Source organism: Mus caroli, chromosome X (assembly GCF_900094665.2).
Source record: "Mus caroli chromosome X, CAROLI_EIJ_v1.1, whole genome shotgun sequence".
In the NCBI taxonomy this organism is placed as follows: domain Eukaryota; kingdom Metazoa; phylum Chordata; class Mammalia; order Rodentia; family Muridae; genus Mus; species Mus caroli.
The window spans coordinates 115,466,141-115,484,112 of NC_034589.1; the positions used below are offsets into that span (position 1 = coordinate 115,466,141).

General features: G+C 39.1%; 1 protein-coding gene and 1 long non-coding RNA gene across 2 annotated transcripts in view; one reads left to right on the forward strand and one right to left on the reverse strand.

Annotated features, from left to right (window-relative positions):
* Positions 1–345, forward strand: part of LOC110286465 — a 2,001-nt gene extending 1,656 nt beyond the window's left edge. The window contains exon 3 of the long non-coding RNA XR_002377142.1: positions 277–345. This is a non-coding gene — a long non-coding RNA (uncharacterized LOC110286465). The remainder of the gene's footprint in view (positions 1–276) is intronic.
* Positions 346–6,556: 6,211 nt separating this feature from the next.
* On the reverse strand, positions 6,557–8,567 carry LOC110286371 (ribosome-releasing factor 2, mitochondrial-like). Its single transcript, XM_021152749.1, is given in 3 exon segments — positions 6,557–7,310; positions 7,413–8,309; positions 8,311–8,567. Coding segments are annotated over 3 exon segments (1,908 nt in total).
* Between the last annotated feature and the right edge of the window lie 9,405 nt (positions 8,568–17,972).

Here is a 17,972-nt window from a genome sequence, read left to right on the forward strand (position 1 = left end):
ATGTTCTCAGTATGACAGTAAGGCCATCTATAGTGCCTACATGCCATTTCTGAATAATTGGATCTTAAAATTCAACTTCTGTCCAAGGGTACTTCAGAAAGCCCTTTCTCATTACATGGGGTCTCTATAGTAGCATCTTTATTCAACAGGCCTCTGGTTGTACCTTCTGGCCAAGCAGGTCTTACACTTCACTCAAAGAGATGTCAAATTTACACAATGTAGATAAAGAGGCTTTGAGCATTCTCATACTCATCAATATAACATTCCTACCCTCAGGTTTGGAGTCTCCAGAGCAGCAAGGAGAGTGGGGAGCAGAACTCATCATCTTTAGGGCACTCATCATCGATGGATTGTTCCCAACCTTAGTATACAGACATGGATGGTTGAACACAACCATCTGTCAGGCTGACAAACTACTAGACATCTACTAATGTCCTTGGAACCATGTTCAGATTGCTGCACATCCCCCTGAAGATGCCACGGATGACATGGTTCCTTGTGATTGTTGTTCTCTTCTTCTTGTTGTTGCTGTTTTCTTTTAACTTTTGAAGAGGATATTTTATTAGTTTGTTGCTATGTTAGTCATCTCCTGGCATTAGAAACCAGCATCCCACTGCTTAAATGTTTTACATTCCCTACTCTTTTTGGAAAACACAATGTATGCACATCATTTTTCCTATTGTTTCAAAGACATACCACTATGTAATTCAACTTTACAATTGTAATCATTTTGACCAATATTCATATGAATACAAATTTTATGTGTAAACTTCTTCCTGTGCAGTGTTATTTTCCACCAGATGACAGTTTCATTTGAGGTTATTTGGAAGGTCATTCCTTACTATGTGTCTTTAAAAGATATATTTTGGAGCTGAGGGGTATGACTGAATATCTTCAGCACAATAAATACCTTTTGTAACATTACTATCTAGTGGATTATAAGTATCAGGTTGTACACAGTAGTAACTGAAGAAATGAACAAGCTTGAGAAAGAGATTTTAGGGTGTAATCTCTCATAATATACAAAAACAAAGGAAATCCTAGATATTAATCAAATCTATGCACACCAAATGAACATTGTAGGATTTGTGGGTTTGTTTGTATATGTCTTTGTAGTTCGAATATCCAACCTTTAAGTCTTAATTGAGGATTGTAAACAATGCTCAGGGTGTGTGTGTGTGTGTGTGTGTGTGTGTGTGTGTGTGTGTGTGTGAAGTAAAGGGCACCATGTCTTTAGAGGCCTTGTGTGGTGTCACACGCCTTTAATCCTAGCACTTGGGAGGCAGAGGCAGGTGGATTTCTGAGTTCGAGGCCAGCCTGGTGTACAAAGTGAATTGTAGGACAGCCCGATCTACACAGACAAACCCTGTCTCGAGAAAAACATAAACCAAACCCAACCAAACCCAACCAAAAAACCCCAAGAATTTTAGCGACAATTTTCATTTCTTGTACATTTTTTTTCTGAATTCTATGTTTTTTTTGGGGGGGGGAGCCAAAACTAAATTCTTTATAATAATCCAAGTGAAGAAGATGACCACCAAGTCTTAAGACATAAAGCTGGACCTCCTCCCCAAGCTGACTAAGTCCAGACAAAGGTCACCAACAATTACCACAAGATGACTCCAGACCTGACTGACGCAAACAGCTGATGTCATAACCACAAGATGTACTTTTAGATATCATACTTCCCCTTATAGTCACCAAGGAAAATTACCACTGCTCCCCCCTGCCTTCTTCGTAAGGGTTATATATCTGTCCTTTGATCTTTTTGTATAAAAACTACAAGTTTTGCTGAATAGGAGGCCTTGACAAGATTCAGATTGACTCCTTGTCTTTTCTGTGCTTGGATTCCGTTTCTCTCTCACCCCCCATTTGGTTTTAGGAGCAGTCCCCTTGAGACCCACGAATAACTGGACCTGCTGGACGGGTCAGGTGGCACCCACCGTAGGGCTCAAGGTACGACCATCCTCCGGATGACAATAAGATTGAGGTACAGCCAGCCAGGGTAGAGACCTTCCCGGATGGCATCGCTCAAGCAACGCGGGGAGTCTTGAGGTAAGTCTAGACGCTACAAGGTCGTCCCATTCGCCATGGGGAAAGCACTTTCAAAGGAAACAATGTTTATAAAAGAGATAAAAGGTTTACTTAGGGAGAGAGGTATAAGAGTCAAGAAAAAAGATTTGATTAATTTTTTTTTTTTTTTGCTTTCTGGACACTAAATGTCCATGGTTAGTTTTGAGTGGACCTGAGATTCATCCACTTATGTGGAATAAGGTTGGCAAAAATATTAATGATTTAATAAAGAAGGGTGAAAATATCCCTGAACCTTTTTTCAGTTATTATAGAATCATTAGAGACCTCCTTAAAGATGTAGAGCAAGGAGGGGAAGGAGCCAGACTGCTGGCACTCACTGAGGATTATTTTTTTTTTTTTTTGCGGCTTCTTGCTCACCATCTGGTAAAAGTGAAACTAAAAAGGACTTACCCCTTCTTCAGTCATCATAAACATGCCAGATCCTACAAGTAGTTTGCCAGCTCCTCTCTCCCCACAAAACCTGAAGGGGCCCCTGGATGAATCAGAGAAAATTGTTAGACCAAAGAATATTTATCCAGTCTTGCATGAAGTCTTAAAAGACTGTAATGCTCCCTTTGACCTGTCCTCTGAGGCAGAACTAGAGGAGGAGGCTGCCAAATATGAAGAGGAGAGATATGGTCCTGGCTCCTGAGTGTTTCTAACAACAAAATCCGGCCCTAGGTACCCTCCTCCACACCCCCTCCCTTTCCCCTTCTGCACCTCTATCCCTCCCTCAGCCTGCAGCCTCCCACTCCCTTATCAGGGATGACTGTCTGTCATTTGCTTCACACAAAGGACACTCTGGTGGCTCACATTTCTGGTCTAAAATAGGTTTTATATTGCAAAAAGAATTAGGAGACCTCACTTTAGAAATTCAAAACTTACAGGGGCCCCTCTCTGGAGCCCCAATTGTCAAGAAACAGTCAGAGCATCCTAAAGTCATAAAGGAGGCCTCCCCTCTGGTTTCCACGGAGAAAATCAAACATAAGTATTCAGCCAAGGACAAGGCACATAAAATGTTGGCCTTCCCAGTCTTGACTCGGGCATGCTCCAAATAGATAAGTTATGACCCTGAGCCAACTAATGATGAACGAGTGCCAGATACCTCGGGAATTGCAAAGGGAGAAAAGGAAAATGAAAGTGACGAATTTGAGCAATTAGCCTCTGACTCTGAGGAAGAAGAGGCGATAAAAGATGAAAGTGATTATGAGGCTTCACAGCCTGTTTTTTAAGAAATTAAAGATCAAACATATTAAAGAATTGCATTTGGCTGTTTAAAATTATGGGGTTAATGTCCCTTTTACTGTATCAATTTTAGAGGGACTAGCAGGAGACGGTTACTTAACGCCCAATGAATAGAGCAAAGTGGTACAGTCAGTCCTCACTAGAGGGCAGTATTTAACTTGGAAATCTGAATTTGTGGATAGAGCCGAAACCCAAGCTGCTATTAATAGAAAACAAAACAAAACAAAACAAACAAACAAAAAAACCTCAGTGAAACAATTGGGGCTTTCATCCTGGGGTGCTGGCAACCTGGAGAGTCGTATCGGCCACAGGAACCCTCACCACCCGGTTGACTAAAATTATTCAGGGCTCCCAAGAATCCTATGCTCAATTTGTTGCTAGACTACAAGAAGCTGCTGAAAGAATTCTCGACCCTCATGAAAATGAAGGGCTTTTAGTTAGACAACTTGCCTTGGAGAATGCTAATTCCGCTTGCAAGGCTGCCCTGAGGGGTAAGACTAGATGCTTAGACCTCACAGGAGTGATAAAGCTCTGCAGTGAGGTAGATACATTTCCACATCAAGTCTCAAAATCTATTAACCTGGCCATTGGAGCGGTCTTCCAAAAAGCTGGTGGAATTAGCCAGCCTCAGCAGAGAGTGTGTTTCAGATGTGGACTCCTGGGACATTTTGTCCGCGAATGCCCGTCCACCAGACCAGACAAGTCTGCCACCACACCAGGCACAGGCCAAGTTACACAGGGAGCCATGCCTCCTGTCCTCTGCCCTAATTGTAAGAGAAGTCACCACTGGGCACGAGATTACGGATCCAAAACTGATGTAAATGGCTGCCCCCTTACTGCAGTCCAGGGAAACTACCAAGGGGGCCCCCTGCTCAGGCCTGTTCCCCCTGATAGCACCCCCAAACAATCCATCACTGATTCCCTCCAGTCTCCCCAATGGGGATTGTGCAGGGCTACAGCAGGGAGTGCAGGATTGGATTTGTGTTCCTCCACCACCATGATTATAACTCCCGAGGAAGGGACATTAGTTATTAAAACAGGGGAATTCAGACCCCCACCCCAAAATATGTTTTTTCTTATTATTGGCCGAGCATCAGGTTCCCTACAGGGACTCGTGGTAACCCCCACTGTGGTCGATGCTGACTACCAAGGAGAAATAAAAATTCTGGTTACAGCCATACAAGGGCCCCTTACATTGAGATCAGGAGAGCACATTGCCCAAGTGCTGCCGCTCCTGTTAATTGGACAATTTCCACATAATAGAAAAAGTCGGGGGCCATCCTTCCCAGGGTCCTCGGATGTTTATTGGGTACAAAAATTAACTGACTCCTGACCCATGTTGACCCTGTTTTTAGATGGCAAACAATTTCAGGGACTCTAGATACTGGGGCAGATGTAGCAGTAATCTCTTCATCGCACTGGCCCACTGCTTGGCCTTTAGAACCTACTGCTACCCACTTAAAGGGGATAAGACAAACTCAGAATACTTTACAAAGTTCAAAATTGTTAACATGGTCAGATAAGGAAAATAATACTAGAACTGTCGGGCCCTTTGTAGTCAGGGGCCTTCCTGTTAATTTATGTGGAAGAGATATACTCTCTCAGATGGGAGTTATAATGTACAGTCCCAATGAGACTGTCACAAATTTAAAGCTAAAAACATGGTATCTCCCTGGAAAAGGCCTAGGGAAAAATGAACAAGGGATTGTTCATCCCTTTGTCCCTGTACCCAAAAGAGACAAAAGGGGACTGGGAGCAGACCATTTTTCCTGCTCCTCCTGCACTCCAGGCAGATAAAATATCTTGGAAACTAATGATCCAGTTTGGGCCGACCAGTGGTCTATGCCTCAAGAAAAGGTCCAGGCAGCCTAACAGTTAGTGCAGGAACAATTGAGGCTGTCACACCTTGAACCATCCTCCTCCCTGTGGAATACACCTATATTTGTTATAAAAAAGAAAAATGGGTCTTGGAGGTTGGTACAAGATCTCAGAGCTGTTAAGACTATGGTGCCAATGGGTGCCCTACAGCCTGGTCTATCCTCTCCCATTGCCAGACCTAAGGGCTATTTCAAAATTGTTATAGATATTAAAGATTGTTTTTTCTCTATCCCCCTTCATCCTCAAGATTGTGTCCGCTTTGGCTTTTCCATTCCAATTGTAAATCATGTGGGACCAAATCCTCACTTCCAGTGGTGGGTTTTGCCACAAGGAAATGGCTAATAGCCCCACCTTGTGCTAAAAATGTGTGGCCCAGATCATTGATCCAATAAGAGGACGCTATCCCACTGCATATATTGTGCATTACATAGACGATTTATTAATAGCTACCAAAGATTTACAACAAACCCATGAGATTGCCCAAATAGTAGTTGCTGCCCTACAAAAGAGAGGTTTTGTAATAGCCCCAGGAAAAATACAGGTTCAATATCCTTTCATGTTCTTGTGCTTCCAACTAAAACCTGCAACTGTTCACTCACAAAAATTGACCATTCGAATGTCTCATCTGAAGACCTTAAATGTTTTTCAAAAGTTATTGGGAGATATTAATTGGCTACGTCCATACTTAAAGTTAACAACAGGAGAATTAAAGCCCTTGTTTGATGACTTGCGGGGTGATTATGATCCCACCTCCCCCCGAAATCTAACCATAGAAGCACAAAGATCACTGGCCTGAGTTGAGCAGGCCATTAGTCAACAGGTTATGGGTTATTTTGACCCCACACAGCCTTTATTCCTGATCATCTTTTCAACCACTTTTACATCCACAGGCCTTCTCTGGCAAAAAGACAGCCCCCTTTTCTGGATCCATTTACCAGCCACCCCCTCTAAGGTTCTCTGGCCACCCGCCATTTTGGCTGAGGTCCTGATGTAATTATTTCTCCTTATTCCTCCGAGCACCTTGCTTGGTTACAGTCCCTATTTAATGCTTGGGACATATTGCTGTCCATCTACCAAGGGATTTTTGATACCCATCTCCCCGGTAACAGGTTGTTACAATTTTTACAGGTGACTCCTTTTGTGTTTCCCAAAGTTACTCATTCAGACCCTATTTCAGAGGCAATAACTGTGTTTATAGATGGGTCAAAAAATGGAAAAGCCACTGTGGTTATTCATGGGCAAATTCAAGTCATTGATACTATCTATACCTCTGCACAATTAGTTGAACTTTGTGGAGCATTAAAGGTGTTTGAGTGTGTTGCATTACCATTTAATCTTTATTCAGATAGCCACTATGGAGTTAGGGTCCTTCAAGTTTTTGAGGTGGTAGCTGAGTTCGAAGCATAATTGAATATCCCATTATCTCTGCTAAAGGAACAAATCCTATAACAACTTTGTTGTCTTGGCGAGTCTGGATTTCCTGAATGTTCCCTCTTCTTTGTGCCAAGTCTGCCAGGACAGGGCTGAGGTACTCCCTGCTCACTGTGACCTCGAGACTCATCAGAGGTTCCAGCACCTGTTTGTCAGCTTTCTTCAGGGCCTTCTGCATACACCGTGAGATGCAGGCAGTGACCATAGTTGTGGAGGTGCCAGGGTGAATCATCAGTGAGTGCAACGTCATTGTCACGTCCTGGACTGGGGATCCGAGCAGAGGTCCCTGGAGGCATGCGCTGTGGACGGCACTTTCAATGGCCTCCCGAGAGGCCTGCAGCAGGTCTTCACCCACACAGTCAGCATACTCGATCGTGGCCACAGCACAGGGCTCTTCCGATGGCCGGACTTCCAGCTCCGCACTCACCAAGTGCCGCTTGTCTCCGAGCACCCTATCGAGGGTGTCTGAGGCGCGAACTGAGTTTAAGATGGTTTCCCGGTACGCCACCTGCAGAGGCCCTAGATAGGTCTCTAGGCCATACTCCCTCTTGATACGGTCATGAATAATCTCAATATGTAGCTCCCCCATACCACACAGGACAGTTTGTCCAAAGTCAGGATCGAGTTTCATTTTCAAACTGGGATCTTCCCGCTGAAGGCGTTCCAAGGCATGATCCAAATCTTTATCAACTGCATCCATTCACTTGTCTCTTAGGTCTATAAACCAAGAGTTCTAGGCTGTGCTGTCCATTTCTAAGTGTTACTCGTCTGAATTCATTGGTGCTGGCTGCTTAGCGACTGACGGGGGCTCTATGGTGCAGAAGAAGACAGGCTCTGGGACCTCCACCTCAGCCAACAGCAGACTCTCGGCCTCTCTCTTCTTTCCATGCTCCCTTTCTCCTCGTCCGGCTCTGCGAGCGGCAGCTAATGCTCTGGCCTTGGACGAGACTATGGTGTCTCCAGTGGCAGTTTGTTTAAGACCAACTGTCAAAGCAATGTTTCCAGCAGTCAGGGAAGGGATTTCTACATGTTGGTCAGCAAATGGCAAAAGCAGACGACTCATTCTTTCCGTGCAGTTTCTATTAATGTTGTGGACAGCCAGCTGAGGCGTCAGTGTTCCTGAGTAAATGCGCAGGAAAACCAGGGGTCCTCGCTGTTTGTCATGTAGTACTTTAAATGTCAGTTCACACAAGTCACCCTTATACCACTGCAGAAATCGGTCCTCGCGCTCCTCGGGTGACGGCAGGTAAGTGGTCACTGCATCCAGCAGGGGCTGCACGCCCTTGTTCTTCAAGGCACTCCCACACAGCACAGGTTCTACACCCTGCGCCAGTGTCACCCTGTGTACTGCAGCCTGTAACTTTTCAGTTGGTACTAAATCAAAATTTTCACTAAATTCACCTAAAACTAAGTCAGCAAATTCATCATCTAAGTCTGCAACTTGTTCAATTAAGGAGTTCCTTGCGTCAATCGTCTCCCTTAGCAGCTCCCGATCGCTCGCTTCTGAGAGGGGCATCCTCTCAAAGGCTTTTCCATCATCAGAGTTAGAATGCCAAATGAGTTTTTCTTTGTTTACGACATCCACCACTCCTTGGAAAGTTCTGGCTTCACCAATTGGCAGCTGTAAAATCAGGGGCTTTGCCTTTAACTTCTCCAGGATGCTTTCAACTGCATAGTTAAAACTCTACACCAGCAGAGGCGTCAAACACGGCCACAGCACCGTCCAACACCCTCAAGCAGCGCTCCACCTCCAGAGTGAAGTCTACGTGACCTGGATTATCAATCAGATTGACTCTATACCCTTTTCAGTCGAGACTCACAGCTGCTGACTGGATGGTAATGCCCCTTTCTCGCTCTTGACCAATGAAATCCGTCACTGTGTCTCCATCATCGACATTTGGCCACAGGAGGGTTAATGATGGAATGAAGAGACTTGACATCACTTCCTATTATGCTTAGGATTCATTTTCTCCCAGGCAGGAAGAAAGCTGTGGCTGACGGTACAAGTTCTAGATACAAATTCCAAATTTAAATTTTATATGTGATTTAATATCCACAAAATATAAATTTCTTGGGTCTAATTTCATAACTAATCTGATGATGAAATGCATTGCATATAAATTCAGAGTAATAACAATTAGCTTTGATTGCCATGAATATAATGGAAGTATCCACTCTTAGTAACATATATATATATATATATGTATATGTATATATATAAAACTAATATATATTAATAATGCTTATATAGATTTGTAAATGGAATGTTCAGAAAAGGATTAATTTACTTACCTAATTATTTTAGCTACATTCATGTGTAACTTATTTACTGATTTTTATAATGTACATTTTAGAAAGACCTATTAAAATATAACATTATTGTATTTTAGGTTGTATTCTAGTTGACCTTTCTACTTGTGCTTCCTTGATATAGTTGTCATAAGCTGAATATGATGAATTAAAACCACAAAAAATCAGAACCAGAGCCATAGAAGATTTCTTTTCAGTGATGGAAAGTTCTAAATTTATAGATATTTTTAATTGTCTATTCTAAGTATGTCTTCATCTGATTTAAATTTCAATCCATAGTGAAGTTATAAAGCTAAAGAAGCTATTATACACACACACAGACACACACACACACACACACACACACACACACACACACACACAATCTGCAGGTATATACTTCCTGTGTTTTTTCAGGAAGCATTTAAAAAAGTACTTCTTCAGAATTAGAAGAGGTTATACATTTCAGTATTCTAAGCACCTGGGAGATGAAAGCATAAGGAACAGAAATTCAAAGATAGCCTCAACTAAAAGAAAGTTCAAGGGCAGCTATGTCTTCATGAGATTACATTTGAAATAAAAATACAGCTATTTTTGGATAGACTGTATATAAATCATACAATATGGAGGGGAATCCAGAAAAGGGGATAACATTTGAAATGTAAATAAAGAAAATGTCTAGTTAAAAAAATGTCCTAAACATAAAGCTATAATATGTGTGCAGAAGTCCTGGTCCAGATCTTTGCAGGCCCTGTGCTTGATGCTACAGTCTCTGTGAATTCATGTGAGCTTTGCTCAGTTGATTTAAGAGGGCCTTTCTTGCTATCTTTTATAGCCTCTGGCTTTTACAGTCTTTCAGCTTCTTACTCAGCAGGTATGACTGAATTCTAAGAGGAGAGATTTGATGGAGACATCCCTTTTTGAGCTGTGTGTTCCAGGGTTTCTGAGTGCAATGTCTAGCTTTAAGTCTCTGTATTTCTTCCTATGTACTGTAGGAAGAAGATTCACTGATGATGGCTGAACAAGGTACTTGTCTATAAATATAGCAGAACAACATGAATCCTCTTATTATTTATTAAACCAATAGTGTTTGGTATAAACCATTTTATTTTTTTATTTTTTTCATTTTTTTTTTTGAGACAGGGTTTCTCTGTATAGCCCTGGCTGTCCTGGAACTCACTCTGTAGACCAGGCTGGCCTCGAACTCAGAAATCCGCCTGCCTCTGCCTCCCGAGTGCTGGGATTAAAGGCGTGCGCCTCCACGCCCGGCTATAAACCATTTTATAACTATTCAAGACCTAGTAACCTAGAACAGGTTTTACTTATTTAAATGTCTATGTTTTAAAGCTTTGAAACTTGTGTCTTTTGCCTACTTGTCTACCTACATTTAAAAAAAAATGTTTTATTATATGTTTATTGTCATGATAGCTTATGTTTGCTAACAAGCAGAAATATTAATTCTTATTTATTGTATATCATCTGTTTAATTCACATTTATCTTACGTGCCTTTTTTTAAATACTCCTAGAAAACTATTTTCATTTAGGAATACATTGATGTTCATGTTTTACTTCAACTTTAGATTTGGTTATATGTGGTTTTTTATGTGTTCTAACCTTTGTTAAATCATTTACACATAAACAGTTCATTCATTTGGATTTGTTTTTTCAGTATTCTATCCTTTTGGGGAAAAAATGAAAAAAATGTGTATGCTCTGAATTGTGCTCCCCTTAGGAATCAGCTCAGAACATATTAAACACAAAATTCTTAGCAAAAAGGAGATATATATTTTTTTACACTGGAGGGGCGTGCTAGATCATATAAAGTCTTCAAGCAAATATCTCTGCAGAAGTGATCTTGTTTTTTAGGAGAAAAATTGGATATATGCTAGAATGAGCTGGTAAGTACTGATAGGTCATCTTAGCCAGGAAAGTCAAATAATGGATTTTTCTTGCAGGAGCTCAGTGCTTTGTCTCAGGAATGAGTCAGTGGCCAAATAAGGGAATAAACCTTGGGGGCTAGCTTTAGAAATGCAATGTAATGGTTTAGCAAGAAAGAGAGGAGAAAGGGCAAAATCTACACTTTACTATGCTTGAGCCTATTAGAGAGCCTTTCAGGAATTTCACAAGTTTAAATGAGATAAAGTCCTAGCACCAAGATATGGAAGTGAACACAAAATCACACCCTTATTAAGAAGCTATTTGTAATTGTTACCTGTTGAGGGGGAATCAGTTCTGTCCCCCATGCACAGCAGTAGTTTACCAACAAAAAAACAGGCTCTATTTTTTTGTAGTCTTTTGTTTTTCTTTATTTCATTTCATTTGCTTCATCATTTTTTGTCTCATTGTTTATTAGTTTTAGTTTTCATTGTTTATGACAGCCAAAGTAATGATATGGAATGCGTGGATAGGTGAAAAGAATCTGGCAAGTGTTCAGGTATGGAAAATAACATGACCATAATATATTGTATAAAAAATGGCATAATAGAAGAAAAAGGTATCTGTGTGTTTTCATGGTGTCTACTACACTGGAGAAATGCAAGTTGGTTAAAAAGACTTGAATCATTAGGATGAAATGACTGATGTGAGACTCAATTTTTCAACCAAATTCTATACTTTGATCCCTGGGGAAGTTTTTATTCTTTATTTTTTTGTACAGACAGCTATTGGATGTATCACAGGGCCCCCAGTGGAGGAGCTAGAGAAACTACCCAAGGATCTGAAGGGATCTGCAATCCTATAGGTGGAACAACAATATGAACTAACCAATTACCCCGCCCCCCCCTTGTGGACGTTGTACATCGTGGTGCGGAGCCTAGTGCGCACCACGATGTACAACGTCCACAAGCAGAGAAAGTACCCAAGGAGCTAAAGGGATCTGCAACCCTATAGTTGGAACAACATGATGAACTAACCAGTACCCCAGAGCTCTTGTCTCTAGCTGCATATGTATCGAAAGATGGCCTAGTCGGCCATCANTGGAAAGAGAGGCCCATTGGACTTGCAAACTTTATATGCCCCAATATAGGGGAATGCCAGGGCCAAAAGAATGGGAATGGGTGGGTAGGGAAGTGGGGGGCGCTATGGGGGACTTTTGGGATGGCATTGGAAATGTAATTGAGGAAAATATGTAATAAAAATATTAAAAATTTAAAAAAAAGAAAAGAAAAGAAAAAGAAAAGAAAAAGAAATAAAGTTGTGGTATTAAAAAGTTTCCAACTTCTCAAAATATCCCTCATCATTAACTCTTCAATATTAGCTTGAAATTATACTCAACAGTTAGTTATCAGTTTCTCAATTCATTATATTATTCACTTTGTATTCAATTTACATCATTTAAAATATTGGTTTCTTAGTTTGTTAATTAAACACTAAAATAAATTAAATAAACTAACTAACACTAAATAAATTAAACAATTAGACACTAAAATTAATTTTGATTAAAGAAAATATGGTGTTAATTATAAACTATTAATGAAGGTAGGGTATTTTTCTTCTTTGTTAAGCACAGCCAGTTAACCAAGATTAATAGGAACTCTATGTAGGGTTAGTAAATGAGACAATTCAGTACCAAGATCAACAAGCTTAGAAATTTGTTCTTTAACCCAAACACCCATTTTCTTAGGCCTAAACTGCATTAGCCTTATATTTTACTAACTGTTACCTTAGAATATAGCAGTGAAAATAATCTAAGATAAATATCTCCCCTGATAGTAATTTTATATTAACAAAATTGGCTGACAAAATGTGTAAACTCTTTTAAATAGTCTTATTTCAAATAAGTCCAAGCAACCTTGCTGTAAGATCACTCTATATTGAACAAATGAGAGTTACTTAATTTTCATAGCCAGTATACAGATATTGTTTTGCAAATGTATGGGCTCTTAGAGATTTTACACAAAATTGTATATTCACATACTTGTATGTGTGTGTATATGTTTGCATGTGTATATGTGTGTGTGTCTCTGTATGTATAGTATACATACAAAATATATATACAAACAGATTTATACACAGCTCTAAAACCATCAAAACCATTTGGATTCTGAAAAAATACATAGGATATAAAGTATCTTGAACTGACACTTTCAAGAATCAGATTCATCTATAGAGCAATTGCAAATAGACTGTAATGTACATTATATGATACAATCCCCTTCATCACTGACTTAAATCAACATATTTTATCCTTATGTCCAACTAAGCCAATGGTCCCTAGGCAAAACATGAAACATATTACTGTAATTTTCATCTTAGCTATAGTTATTATTATCTTCTGAGAGATGAAAATAATAAGAATTATAGTGTTTAGCCTAATATAAAATAAATATTTAATAATCAATAGTAATTTAGACAGCAAAAACTTTTTTGTTTGTTTGTTTATTTTTTTGTTTTTTTGTTTTTTGTTTTTTGAGACAGGGTTTCTCTGTGTAGCCCTGGCTGTCCTGGAACTCACTCTGTAAACCAGGCTGGCCTCGAACAAAGAAATCCATCTGCCTCTGCCTCCTGAGTGCTAGGATTAAAGGTGTGTTCCACTACACCCGACACAGGAAACTTATCTTTATGGTTAAATTTTCAGCAGAGACTGTCATATTTTCTCCTTGTCACAAAGTCTGTTTAACAATTAAATGGGCTTACTCATACACTGGACAAAAGAAGTTAACTGACTTGCAAAAATGACTTATTTATATATATATATATATATATATATATATATTTTTTTTTTTTTTGTTTTTCGAGGCAGGGTTTCTCTGTGTAGCCCTGGCTGTCCTGGAACTCACTTTGTAGACCAGGCTGGCCTCGAACTCAGAAATCTGCCTGCCTCTGCCCCCCGAGTGCTGGGATTAAAGGCGTGCGCCACCACGCCCGGCGACTTATTTATAATTTATGTGTTAAGAGGATGTACTGAATAATTTCAGTAATATCAGGTTGCAAAATTATATCAGCCTATTCAAATTCCATAGAACTTATGAATATTGTGCATGGCTACATTTCAAAGGCACAGCTAATGTGCTCTTAATCAGTGTTTATTGATGAATGCATATCTAAAATTCTTTTTTCCAAAATTTAGATTTGTCTTTGGAGGAAAATTCAAAACATGAATTTGAAGCAGTATTTTTAAAATTGACAAACTTTATGGTAAACATGATACTTGTAACTGATGCATGTTGTATAAATAGCCACTTCCAAACTTTTTGATATGATTTTTGACCCACAGAGTTTAATATCATGCAAGAATGATCAGAGAATAAATAAGATTTTATATTATAAGCTTAAATCTTGGAATAATACTCTTTCATTTGACAGAATCTTGTGATTATATCTATTTCAATAATATGGAAAATATATGGCAAATATCTAAAGCTATTATTAAAAGCACTATAGCAATTCTTACATAAGGGAGTGTTGTTTTAGACTTTTTATAAGTTGGAAGTTAGAAATATAGATATATTATTTATGCAGAAAAATAAATTACTTTTGTCTTATTATGCTGAAACTTAGAATGCAGTAAAAATGTAATTAGCCAATTTATCACAAACATACCAAACAGACCAATGATTTTGGTAATTACCAAGACAACTCAATTTTTGCTTTACTATGCAAAACTTGTTTGCAACTGAATTGGAGATCATCAAAATTACTTACAATATAATGGTTACCAAAGCATGACAAAATTAGAATGTTACAACCAATTAATTGAACTTAATAGAGCTTTTAAATTATTTTTATTCATTAGTATTCCATTGAGGTTAATAATGTGGTCCTTTTTTGCTAAAGAGAATAATTACATTTTTTAAAGAAAAAAATCAAATGATTTTGTAAAGCTAAGACTCTCAAACAGGTAAAAAAATACATTTCTTCTGTTCTAAACCTAAAAATTAAAGTCAGTTCATTTTACTTATATTCTTTGCTAAATATCTTACTAATATTGTTGCACAGTAAACAACATGGCATTTTGGTTTACCTGTTCATTCTTTTTTCTTATTCTACTCTTAGATGGATAAGTAGAAGCAACTGTTACTTTCTACATAAGGGTACTTTCTGGCTTAGTTGTTTATTGCACAATCAGTTACATAGTAGTGTCTCAGATTCCATTTTTCTTTTTCTACAGAAATAAACTTATTTAGTTTGCTGCATTTTCTACTGCTCCTGGAGGTTGTTTTATTAATGATAATAACATGTTCACTTTCCTAATTATATTTTTGTGTTATTTAAATCACCAATTTTTCATTTATTTAAAAAATATAGCATGACCTTTGGCAATATGTACATATAGCACTCTGTTGAAGACTAAATCATTATTTATTCCATAGATCATCCTATATCCTTAATACCTTTTGTGATGAGAACATTTAACATCTAATAAGAGTTTGATGAATTTCTTATATTGTTGATGTTGAGCTATGGTTTCATGATAGATTCTGGGAAAGAGACATTCTCATTTATTAGATACTTACTGATGAACTATGTTACAATGAATAGTTCCTAACTCATGTTCATACAGACAGCCCCAATTAAACTCATTTTGGTCGTCAAAGAAAACAGACACGAATGGCTTTTGGGGTGGAAATAATAGGAGTGGGAGGCAGACAACAGTATGGGAAGGTGACAATAAACAGTAATATATATATATATATATATATATATATAATGTATGTGTGTTATATATTATATTTTATATTGGTAAATTAGTGTGGAATTATTTGAGATTACTGAGAGGGTGACACGGGAAACAGTACTACCCTGGCAACCTTCTGTTTCAGATCTAATTGTTTTGGTCAATGTATCTTTCTAGGCCCTTTGTCTGGTGAGCTGATTCTACCCCTCTTGACAAATCATGGAAACCATTAAAACAGCCCAACAGAAAAGACATTATATATTGAGAATGACTGAAATGTAAACTTTTTCCATAATATTAATGTGCCTGCATTAGGCAAGGGAAGCTATATATTCAGCCATGGGATATTCTGCCATGGAGAGAAAGCTCAGTTGACAAATATTTTAACAATCAAAAAGCTACTTATTTCTATTTATTCTTCTATTTGGAAGCATCACCAGAGGAGGTGATTTCTCTATTGGATAATCTAAATAAGAAACCTAAAGGGGCTTCCCAGGTAAATTAATCCTGGATGTTTTCAGCACAAAATTTGATAAAATATTTCTGCCCAACATCCAGCCTTCCTTTTTTCTCTTTCTTTCTTTCTTTCTTTCTTTCTTTCTTTCTTTCTTTCTTTCTTTCTTTCTTTCTTTCTTTCTTTCTTTCTTCCTATCATCTCTCTAAACATCTATCATCTATTTTTTATTTTACTTTAAATTGCTTTAATCTTAATAAACTTGCTCAACTCAAAACCAAAACTAGGTTCTGGTCATCACAAGCCCCTGACCACCTTGGCACCTTTCACATGAACTCTGTGGATGGTCCCACAGACCCCAGAGGACTCTCCACAACTCAGGTGCCCTAGCACACCCAGAATCCTAGAAACACTGGTGAGTGGAACGCAACATCTATTTCGAACAACCAGGAGCAACCTCTGCCAGCAGGAACAGGGGCACAGGAAGCCTGTCTGACCAGCAGCTGGGGTTCCTTCCTATAGGTGCCAGCTCTGAGCCACCTTGGGCATGAACTCAGTGGGTGGTCCCAAGGCCTCCAGAGGATTCTACAAGCTGCAGGTGTCCTAGCACACCCAGAATCCTAGCATTACTGGTCTGGGTTAAAGTGGAAGATTCTTAGAAAACCAAGATAATGGAAAAATAAAAATTGTTGCCTGGCATTTGAATGATTACATCTTAATTAGAGATGTAATTTCTTTTTTTAAAAGTGTTTTTGACTCTGCCAGAAGAGAGTCAGCATCCAGATAGGGATCTGACCCAGGGACTCAGGTGAAAGCACCATCTTGTAACCTGGGTCTCTCGGAGACCAGTCTTCACAGGAGACCATGTAGGCTGCAGAAGCAACAGGGCTTCTTGGACAAGGTCCATAGGGCCTTCATCCTCAGCCAGGAGACAGAGCTGAGACCCAGTCTTCTGGGCACCTTCCCTGACAGAGGAGAGTCAGCATCTAAGGAGGGCTCTGACCCTGGAATACAGGAAAGAGCACTGTCATGTATTCAGGGTCTCTCAGAGACCAGTCCTCCCAGGAGAGTGCATGGGCCATAGAAGCAACAGAGCTTCTTAGACAGGATAACTTTGGGTCTTCATCTTTAGCCAGGGTCCTCTGTACACCTTCCCTGAAACAGGAGAGCTTGCCTTCAGAAAGTGCACTGACCACTAGGACTCAGGAGAGAGTTGGACTCCCAGGAGTATTGAAAAAGGCTAACAGAATCAAAGGAGGAACAAGCTCCAGCCAGAGACAGCTAGAAAATCTAACACCAGAGATTACCAGATGGTGAAAGGCAAACATGAGAATCTTACTAACAGAAACCAAGACCATTTAGCATCATCAGAATCCAGTACACCCAACACAATGAATCCTGGATACCCCAACACACCTGAAAAGCAAGATTCAGATTTAAAATCATATCTCATGATGCTGGTAGAGGATTTCAAGAAGGGCATAAATAACTCACTTAAAGAAATATAGGAGAACAATGTTAAATAGGTAGACGTCCTTAAAAAGGAAACAGAGAAAATCCCTCAAAGAATTACAGGAAAGCACTACTAAACAAGTAGAAGTCCTTAAAGAGGAAACACAAAAATCCCTTAAATAATTACAGGAAAACAACCAAACAAGTGATGGAATTGAAAAAAAACCAATCAAGATGAAAAATGGAAGTAGAAACTATAAAGAAAATCTAAAGGGAGACAGCACTGGAGATAGAAATCCTAGGAAAGAAATAAGGACTATAGATGTGTACATCAAGGAAATCCAGGACATAATGAGAAGACCAAACCTAAGAATAATAGGTATAGATGAGAAGGAAGATTTTCAACTTAAAGGGCCAGCAAATATCTTCAACAAAATTAAAAAAAAAAAAAAAAAAAAAAAAAAAAAAAAAAAAAAAAAAACTTCCAGGGACTGGAGAGATGGCTCAGTGGTTAAGAGAGCTCACTGATCTCC